Source organism: Anarrhichthys ocellatus, unplaced genomic scaffold (genome assembly GCF_004355925.1).
Source record: "Anarrhichthys ocellatus isolate YVR2014 unplaced genomic scaffold, GSC_Weel_1.0 scaffold234, whole genome shotgun sequence".
Taxonomy (NCBI): Eukaryota; Metazoa; Chordata; class Actinopteri; order Perciformes; family Anarhichadidae; genus Anarrhichthys; species Anarrhichthys ocellatus.
In genome coordinates, this window is record NW_022280264.1 from 22,482 (window position 1) to 33,321 (window position 10,840).

The 10,840-nt window shown below is 40.1% G+C and overlaps 1 protein-coding gene across 2 annotated transcripts in view; it reads left to right on the forward strand.

The window, feature by feature from the left end:
* Positions 1 to 8,780, forward strand: part of LOC116401015 (actin filament-associated protein 1-like 2) — an 18,942-nt gene extending 10,162 nt beyond the window's left edge. Inside the window, exons 6-16 of one of the 2 annotated variants that reach the window (XM_031879190.1) lie at positions 290 to 510; positions 1,929 to 2,108; positions 3,316 to 3,402; positions 3,811 to 3,877; positions 5,387 to 5,622; positions 5,704 to 5,792; positions 5,916 to 6,033; positions 6,510 to 6,582; positions 6,677 to 6,843; positions 7,333 to 7,443; positions 8,306 to 8,780. In XM_031879190.1, coding sequence (XP_031735050.1) covers positions 290 to 510; positions 1,929 to 2,108; positions 3,316 to 3,402; positions 3,811 to 3,877; positions 5,387 to 5,622; positions 5,704 to 5,792; positions 5,916 to 6,033; positions 6,510 to 6,582; positions 6,677 to 6,843; positions 7,333 to 7,443; positions 8,306 to 8,332 — 1,376 coding nt within the window. In that variant the 3' untranslated portion in view covers positions 8,333 to 8,780. The remainder of the gene's footprint in view (positions 1 to 289; positions 511 to 1,928; positions 2,109 to 3,315; positions 3,403 to 3,810; positions 3,878 to 5,386; positions 5,623 to 5,703; positions 5,793 to 5,915; positions 6,034 to 6,509; positions 6,583 to 6,676; positions 6,844 to 7,332; positions 7,444 to 8,305) is intronic. The other variant, XM_031879191.1, reaches the window with a different exon arrangement.
* The last annotated feature ends 2,060 nt before the right edge of the window (positions 8,781 to 10,840 follow it).

Sequence of the window (10,840 nt, forward strand, 5' to 3'; positions counted from 1 at the left end):
CACACAAACACACACATACACACAGACACACACACACTCACACACACACACACACATACACACACACACACACACACTCACACACACACATACACACAGACACACGCACACACATGCAAACACACTCAAAAACACACACACACACACTCAAACACACACATACACACAGACACACACACACACACACACACGCAAACGCACTCAAACACACATACACACAAACACAAACATACACACAGACACACACACACGTTGTATAAACTTTGACACGTCTTCGTCCCTCCCTCAGAGAAGGCGGAGTCAGACAGCAGTCACTACGAGTCGTATGGTGAGGATGATGATGATGATGATGAGCCTGCGAAGGACAGAGCTCACTACGTCCAATGGAGCGCCTCCCAGCCCTGCCTAAGACCCGCCCCCGAGTCCCGTCTCTGTGGTCACCTGTGGAAGAGGAAGTGGCTGGGACAGTGGACCAAACAGCTGTTCATCATCCGGAGCAACGTGCTGCTGGTGAGACCAGGAAACACACCCACTATAGTACTCCTACTTTACAGGAGTATTTGCAGATGTGGGAGAAGTACTCATATCTTGTACAAGTACAAGTAGGAATACAACAGTGTAGAAATACTCTGTGTCCTGCATTCAACATGTTACTGAAGAAAAGTAGAAAAGTACCGGCATCAAAATATACATCAAGTACCAAAAGTTAATCATCATGCAGAATAATATATTATTGAATTATATAATTGTTCATGTATTCATACGTTCATCAATATTACATAATATTACATCATCATTTGTTAGTTGAATAATAATCTGAATCTGTAAAGTGTAGTACAGTATAAAGTACAATATGTACCTCTGAGATGTAATACAGTAAAAAGTACAACATGTTCCTTTAAGATGTAGTACAGTAAAAAGTACAATATGTACCTCTGAGATGTAATACAGTAAAAAGTACAACATGTTCCTTTAAGATGTAGTACAGTAAAAAGTACAATATTTACCTCTGAGATGTAATACAGTAAAAAGTACAATATGTACCTCTGAGATGTAATACAGTAAAAAGTACAATATGTACCTCTGAGATGTAGTACAGTAAAAAGTACAACATGTACCTTTAAGATGTAGTACAGTAAAAAGTACAATATTTACCTCTGAGATGTAATACAGTAAAAAGTACAATATGTACCTCTGAGATGTAGTACAGTAAAAAGTACAACGTGTACCTCTAAGATGTAATACAGTAAAAAGTACAACATGTACCTTTAAGATGTAGTACAGTAAAAAGTACAATATGTACCTCTGACATGTAGTACTGTAAAAAGTACAATATGTACCTTTAAGATGTAGTACAGTAAAAAGTACAATATGTACCTTTAAGATGTAGTACAGTAAAAAGTACAATATGTACCTCTGACATGTAGTACTGTAAAAAGTACAACATGTACCTTTAAGATGTAGTACAGTAAAAAGTACAACGTGTACCTCTAAGATGTAGTACAGTAAAAAGTACAACATGTACCTTTAAGATGTAGTACAGTAAAAAGTACAATATGTACCTCCCACATGTAGTACTGTAAAAAGTACAATATGTACCTTTTAGATGTAGTACAGTAAAAAGTACAACGTGTACCTCTAAGATGTAGTACAGTAAAAAGTACAACATGCACCTTTAAGATGTAGTACAGTAAAAAGTACAATATGTACCTCTGACATGTAGTACTGTAAAAAGTACAATATGTACCTTTAAGATGTAGTACAGTATAAAGTACAACATGTACCTATGAGATGTAGTGGAGCAGAAGTAGTAGCAGAAAATATAAATACTCAAGTAAAGTGTAAGTACCTCACAAATGTACTACATAAGGCTGTATCAGGATTTATGTGTGTGTGTGTGTGTGCGTGCGTGTGTGTGTGTGTCTCAGTGTTATAAGTGTGCTCAGGACCTGCTCCCTCAGCTGGAGTTGAACCTGCGCGGCTGTCAGCTCGTCTACAAGTCAAAGAGCAACAGGAAGATCCAGCACCAGCTCAAACTGGTTCTACTGGGCTCAGAGACGCTGGTGTTGGGCTACAGCAGCTTCCAGCAGGCCGACGAGTGGAGGAAGGTCAGAGGTCACCAAAAACAAATATAACTTTTAGATTCCAGGTCACGTTATTTGTGCCCCCAACACTAATTATTGACCATTGATGATCAATATTAACAGATCTCTTTGATGTTTGATTATAGCAGCTTCTCATGTATCTACTGAGACGTTGAGGACTGTGTTCATGTATCTACTGAGACGTTGAGGACTGTGTTCATGTATCTACTGAGACGTTGAGGACTGTGTTCATGTATCTACTGAGACGTTGAGGACTGTGTGTTTGTGTATCTACAGAGACGTTGAGGACCGTGTGTTTGTGTATCTACTGAGACGTTGAGGACCGTGTGTTTGTGTATCTACTGAGACGTTGAGGACTGTGTTCATGTATCTACTGAGACGTTGAGGACTGTGTTCATGTATCTACTGAGACGTTGAGGACTGTGTTCATGTATCTACTGAGACGTTGAGGACTGTGTGTTCGCGTATCTACTGAGACGTTGAGGACCGTGTGTTTGTGTATCTACTGAGACGTTGAGGACCGTGTGTTCGCGTATCTACTGAGATGTTGAGGACCGTGTGTTTGTGTATCTACTGCGACGTTGAGGACTGTGTTCATGTATCTACTGAGACGTTGAGGACCGTGTGTTCATGTATCTACTGAGACGTTGAGGACCGTGTGTTCATGTATCCACTGAGACGTTGAGGACCGTGTTCATGTATCTACTGAGACGTTGAGGACCGTGTTCATGTATCTACTGAGACGTTGAGGACCGTGTGTTCGTGTATCTCCTGAGACGTTGAGGACCGTGTTCATGTATCTACTGAGACCTTGAGGACCGTGTGTTCGTGTATCTACTGAGACGTTGAGGACCGTGTTCATGCATCTAGTGAGACCTTGAGGACCGTGTGTTCGTGTATCTACTGCGACGTTGAGGACCGTGTGTTTGTGTATCTGCTGAGACATTGAGGACCGTGTGTTTGTGTATCTGCTGAGACATTGAGGACTGTGTGTTTGTATATCTACTGAGACGTTGAAGACCGTGTGTTTGTGTATCTGCTGAGACGTTGAGGACCGTGTGTTTGTGTATCTGCTGAGACGTTGAGGACCGTGTGTTTGTGTATCTCCTGAGACGTTGAGGACCGTGTGTTTGTGTATCTCCTGAGACGTTGAGGACCGTGTGTTTGTGTATCTACTGAGACGTTGAGGACCGTGTGTTTGTGTCTCCAGGTGATCCAGGAGGTGAGTGTTGGAGGTGAAGAGGAGACTCAGAGCTCGTCGTCTCTGATCAGATCAGACCAGCTGCTGTCCTGCAGGGTGAGACTTCCTCCATAAATATATATAAATATATTTTAACTTTACACGAAACCCCTTAGATGGTTACAAATAACAGAGACAAACATCTTTAAGTATCTTATTCCGGTGGTTTTCAGTCTCATCGGACTCAAACGTGGTCATCAGATTTAACATAGAATGACTGTTTCATTGTTATTTGTCTAATTTTCTCTCAAAAGTCTGGAAGAGAAGGTCAGATGAATTATTGATTCAGTATTTCAGTTCTACAGGTGTTTGTGAATGTTGTTGTCGACGGACTGGACCGATGAAAGAAGCTTTATTTATGTATGTACTGTAACTGTATAGCAGCTCTTTGGTGAATGTATAATGTTTTGTAAGTCAAAGTAATATACAATATTAATAATAAATAATTCACTGTTGTTTATTCAGTCCAGTTCAGTCCAGACTGAGTCTGAGCAGAAACATTCAGCTGGCTGCAGAACCAACAAACACAAAGGTACGGAAAACATTATTATTGTGATTATTATTATTGTTGGTAGTAGTAGTAGTCCATAACAGTAAAGTTGTACCTTTATCTATAATATTACATCATAATATATTAGTTTATTGTATTTTGTATTAATAATCTGAATCTATAAAGTAACTAAAGCTGTCAGATAAATGTAGAACATTAAAAAGTCAAATATTGACTTCTGAGATTTAGTGTAGAAGTAGAAAGTAGCTTAAAATGGAAATACTCAAGTAGAGTACAAGTACCTCCAAATTGTACTGAGGTTTTACTTTCAGTTTTATTTATTTCATATATTTATTAGATTAATGTTGTTAGATTATATTTCATATTATTTATCTATGTGTTAGATTTGTTCTTACTTTTAGTTTATCTATTTGTTAGAATCATTTGTATTTTAATTATATATTTGTTATTTTTATTTCATTTCATCTCTTTATTAGATTAATTTTAAAACATTTTATCCATTTGTATGATTTATTTTTAATTTATTTTATCTTTTTGTTTATTTTTTATTTATTTTATTTATTAGTTTGATTCATAATTAACGGAGTAGAAGTACAAGCTACTGTTAGGTTTTTAAGAACAAAGGATGAAGGAGCCTGCAGGCCGCAGGTACTCTTCTGCTGCGAGCTTCTTACTGCGCACGCGCATCAGAAGAATGAGCTGGACCCGGTTCAAATTAAAACAATATTTAATGTACTACACAAAGTTCACTTACAAACTGAATTAACTATCAATAGTAATGTTCTCGAGAGCAGAGACCACATACACGCATCTCCTCACAGTCCGCCGCGGCCAGTTAGCTGAAAATGAGAGCTGCAGTGATCTGAGGTAAACTCCCTCAAACATTGTCTTTTGTATCCCCTGAGAGTCGGAAAGTGTCCGATACTGTCATAAAACGTGTGAATGACCCTCCGTGGCGATTGGTGATTGGCTTCATTCGAATTCTGTCCCCTCCCATTATCGATCCCTTAGCAAAGCATCTTGGCTCCTCGCAAAACATCTTGGACTCCTCCTCTCTGTCCTGCTGGTCAGCTTGGCATTTGACCGTCCCACTGGCCCCATCCTCCATCGATGAGGTCGCCTCCATTTGCTGCTGCATGTCTGACACCTCACTCACAATCCCTATCTGACCCTCAAAACTATTCTTAGTGTTTTAATACCTACAGTGACTATACTTCTATGATTTAATACATTCAATGAGTTAATATACTGTAACATATAATATCCTCTATAAGTAAGAATATTGTAAACCTATAATACATTCCATATGGAAACATATTGTGACTAACATATTTATTATTGTAACACTTCTACTCACCACCAGGGGTGTTATTAAATCCTACTAATAATGCGTTTAATACTGAAATTCTCCACACTACCCTGACATAGAAATACTCAAGTAAAGTAAATGCACTTAGTTCCGTTAGTAAAGGAAAAGCAGCTCCTTAAAATCACCAGTGACCTCTGACCTCAGGTGTGTTTGATTGACAGGTGTCCTCAGCGTGCTGATGAACTGTCAGTGGCAGAGTTTACTGTGTCGGGTGGAGGCGGGTCTTCTCAACATGTTTGGAGAGGGGGAGGTGGAGGAGGAGGAGGTGGAGGAGATGAAGAGGTCTCCTCAGTACACCGTCCAGCTCACAGGATGTGAGGTCACTGATGGGCCCGACACCGACCGCTCCTTCAGGATCACACTGAGCATGCTCGGTGACCAGGTGGCTGTGCTGGAGGTGAGCTGGAGAGGCAGGAAGACAGGATTCATTTGGATTCATTCACTTGTTCATGTGTCCTTCCTTCCTTCCTTCCTCCAGGTGAGTAGTTCAGGTGAGAAGGAGCGATGGTTGAAGCTGCTGCAGGACGGAGCAGCCGTCACTCAGGAGTCCACAGGAGGAGCTCTCAGGTAAGAGACGTTCAACCAGCTGAAGCATGTCTCCTTCTTCTTCCTCTTCTTCTTCATCTTCTTCTTCTTCTTCTTCTTCTTCTTCTTCTTCTTCTCTTGTATTATGTGTGTTTCTCTCCTCAGTGGGCTGCAGACTCAAAGGTTTCCCACCTCCAACACCTACATGGACGACCCCTTCCAGCTGAGTGGAAGCGGCCGAGAGCAGCCCATCTACTCCAACACCCCCCTGCTGGAGCACATGGTACGCTCCGCTAGTGAGCGGGAAACTACCATTCACCACGCTCTCAGAGCGTCATCGTGTTATGTCATCACTCACAGAACTGTAGCTGCTACTTTATTAAAGATAATGTTTCCCTTTGATCCCTGTAGAGATGAGCAGGTCACTGTTTGAAGGCTTCATGGAACAAACATTTCATGTTCTTAATGTACTAAATACTGTAGTGAGCTCTTCATATGATAATAATGTGACATCATGTAATAACTTGTTGTTGAAGATAATTTATTCTCTCAGTGCTTTATGAGCATTTCTACTTCTACATTAAATATATTATAAACAAGAACAGCCGTCATAGAACTCGTCTCTTATTTATTTGTTGTTCATTTATGTCAGACTTGAATAAAATGATCAAAGTTGTAGCTGACTGAAGAGAATTAGTTGAGACTGTTATGTAACTGTTGAGGAGTCATTGTTGATGAAGAGTGTTTGTGTTGTTTCAGCTCCACAGCTCTCAGGATTCATTCTCCATGTCGTCCAGAGACTCCATGAGCAACAACAACAAGACAGTCTTCAGTGAGCCTCCGCTCATGAGCAGCCTTTACACTCAGCACTATGAAGCTCTGTTCATGAGACACAGATGCTGCTGTTGACTGTGTGTGTGTTTCAGACAGGAGGTCGGTGGAGGTGGAGCGAGGCGTTCAGAAGCTGGAGCTGACGGAGAAGAGGATGGTGCCGCTGAGGGCGGGGTCAGAGGTCAACCTGGCGTCTGCAGGGAAGCAAAACAAACGCACCTCTTTCAGACAGTCGCTGGCCGTCTGCAGTGAGCGCGCTCAGGTGGGAACAACTTTATTCAGTTAGTTCAACTTCTATATGTATATTTTACATCACAAGATAAAACTGTATTCATCCAGAGGGAAACTGTTGTACTGCGAAGTAGGAAAGAGTGCAAATAAAACAAAAAATAATAAAGATAATCAATAAGGTGCAGATTATAAATATACATACGTGTTCATTTATATGAAACCGGAAAATAGTGATCATGACATATTACTACTAATAAACCTGACCTATAATAATACAGAAATATTGAAGAGATACATAAATGAAAATTAAGTATATAAATATATAAACATTCACGCATACATGCGCACATAAAAATGAAGAACTTTATGTGGATTAGTTACAGTGTACTGAAACTGAACAACACTGTTGTTTTGACACTCTGCTGGTCCCTGCTGGTCCCTGCTGGTCTCTGCTGGTCTCTGCTGGTCCCTGCTGGTCCCTGCTGGTCTCTGCTGGTCTCTGCTGGTCCCTGCTGTCCAGGCGGGTTTCCTGAACCCTCTGCTGCGACGGACGGCCTCGGCTAAGATCTCTCTGAGACGAGCTCCTTCATCGCTTTTCATCGAACATGGGAAGGTTTTCCAGAGGAGGAAGGTGAGTTTCACTGATTTACTGCTTCCTGTTTACAGACTCTGGTTTAAAGGTTCACTCTGCTGCTGTTTTACCTACAAATCACTCACATCCCCTGTGCAATGTAAACAAACCATGTAACGCCACCACGTAACGCCACCACGTAACGCCACCACGTAACGCCACCACGTAACGCCACCACGTAACGCCACCATGTAACGCCACCATGTAACGCAACAACGTAACGCATGCAACAACGTAACGCAACAACATAACGCATGCAACAACGTAACGCAACAACGTAACGCAACAACGTAACGCCACCACGTAACACCACCACGTAACGCCACCACGTGACACCACCACGTAACGCCACCACGTAACGCCACCACGTAACGCCACCACGTAACGCCACCATGTAACGCAACAACGTAACGCATGCAACAACGTAACGCAACAACGTAACGCAACAACGTAACGCATACAACAACGTAACGCAACAACGTAACGCAACAACGTAACGCAACAACGTAACGCCACCACGTAACGCCACCACGTAACGCCACCACGTAACGCCACCACGTAACGCCACCACGTAACGCCACCACGTAATGCGAACACCACCACGTAACGCCACTTCGTAGCGTGACAACTGGGTAAAAGTCCTGATTTTTTGACTCATCCAACCCGAAGTGGACTTTATTGCTCGTCATATTGTTATACTACAATGTAACTTTAAATAGTGGTTGCTCGTTGTACTACATCACTTACTCTGACTGAATACATTGTACGTTTTCAGAAACGTACAATGTGACAACATTCGTTCCTGTCGACAGGGCCGATCTATCACAGTCGTCATTCAATCATTTTGTTTCTGTTTTCACAGGAATGGGAAACCAAAGCTGCTGCTTGACACCATCCATCCATCATCATCATCATCATCATCATCATCATCATCATCATCATCATCTCCTCTTAACTGAAGAAGCCTCTGAAATCCAACATGGACTTGATTTAAACTAACTGAATGTCTGTGTCTAACATAACGCTGATCCAGCGTTTATCCGCTGCATGACACTTCTCTGTTCTCTGTTCTAAACCGTCGATGGGTGACGAACCCAAAAGAATCAAACTGCATCAACAGAAAACACAGAGTTAGTTAGTTACTCACTAATGTCTTCATCAAATATGAAGTTATGAGATTATGTTGGATTAGTGCTGAGCAATGACCTCACATCACCAAACATGTCACCAAATTCAATGGAGGTAAAACTGCAGCAACACTTGAAGTTTGTAGAACATTTTTATTTTTTGAACGTCGCCATCTTGGTTTTTGATCGTCGCCATCTTGGTTTTTTGCAACCAGAAGTGATATGAGAGGGTGGAGCTAAGTACAAGCCAACACTGAATAACACATTTTAGGCGATCGAAATGTTACAATGAACTTTGAAGTGAAAACACACCGTTAGAGGGTTAAAGCTGTAAGACGAAAACGGACAATGCTGTGGTAGAGACCTGTCAATCACAGTAAGCCCCGCCCTAAAGCATCCCCTGCTTTATGGTCTGTTTGACTCTAAATGGACCATAATGTACTAAATGAACATCATGCTGTATTGAAGAAGACTTGAAACTAGAGATTGAGACCATAAACTCATGTTTACAATGTTTACTGAGGTAATAAATCAAGAGAGAAGTAGAGTCATTTTCTCATAGACTTCTATACAACCAGAGGAGTCGCCCCCTGGTGGACACTAGAGAGAATGCAGCTTTGACACATGAAGCTTTGGCTTTGCTTTTGTGGTAGTGGTTGTCTTTTATATTTAAGAAAAGGTTCTGCCCCATCTAACTGTTATGTGTTATGTGTTTTATGAAGGCCCTCAAGCTGAAACACCGTGGTGGTTCTTTATATGACAAGTTGTTGTTGCACCTTGAAAATTCTTCCCCAAAATCAAGAGAGACAGTGTTGTGTGTCGTCTTTAACACTTGATTTATACTTTCTGCAATCATTGTCATCAAGCGTATCGTCAAGCAGCCCATGAAAGAAATCCGGATGTGTGAACACATTATTGAGTAAACAGAACAAAGTGCTGTTTTCTGAGCTTAAAAAGTAAATGTTGAAGTTTTCTGTCTGAACGTTTTTTTTTAACCACTAATCTGAGTTCCTGTTGTTGTCGGAGCTTTGAAGCAGCTGAAGAAATGAGTCGGAGCTGCTGTGTTTCCTCTTCTGTGTTAAACTCTGTGCTCACTTATTGATTTATTGTTGTAGATTTCAGGTCACACATTTGTTTGAATTAGTTCTGTTTTTAATCTTCATCTCTTTGATGTAACTGTTTCTCACATGATCTGCACGATGTCACAATATACAAATTCTCATTTATGGTTATTTACAGGACTGCCATTTCATCTTTTTTATCATTTTTATATTTACTGGGCTTTATAATAATCTCAGGAGAAACACTGATCTGTAAAATGATACCGTAATATTAAAAATTCTAATTTACTAATTAATTTTGTTTTTACTTTATAACTTTGAAATCATCGTGGTGCAAAAATGTATATTGTATTATTTATATTATATATTATTAGTAAAAGTAGCAAAACAATTAGAACTTTGAGTGTGCTTTTATCGTATATATTTTGAATAATAATACTCATAATTGTACTTAAATGTGATGAGATTTAAACTCTGTACAGAAGTGTTCTCTATGAATGATTTTAACGTCAGTGTTGTCTTGTATGTTCGATGTGTTATTTCTTCTATGATCCATGTTTCGGGCTGTTTTTATATTTTGGTGAGCTGAAGATACATTTCCACTTGTTAACAATAAAGTTTGTATTTTGTTCTGTTGGAAACTTTAAAGTCTGTTAAGTCAAAGTTAAGCAATGTGAACAATTCAGAGGTTTGTCTTATAGTGACGAAATTTTGCTTTACATAAATATCATAATAATGAAAATAATGCCCATGAACCAGTTAGCTTGTTAAGCTTGATGGACATTAAAAAAAAGTTTAAAATGCTTTTGTTATCACGTTAAATGTCTGTGTTTCAGTCTGCAGGCTGTTTAAGGGACTCTGCAGGTGATCATGTGACCTCCACCTGCATGTCACATGTTATACAGTAAACCTGCTTTATTAAGGTTTTTATTGGATCACCTGCAGACTGTCAGTTAAAACTGGAACACTCAGCAACACTCACCTGCTTACCTTAATTTAACATGGAAAGTGTGAAATCCCTTAAAATACATAAAACAGTCACAATTATTCAAAAGACAAATCACACACAAATAATAATAAACACAAGAACACTCATTTGTATTCATCATTAAATAATAATATTATCATATATAAATAGTCCGTCTGTGTGACTGTCCTCCTCTCGTCCGCTGGGTGGCGGTAAACATCCCAAGTCTCGCGGTGTTTCCC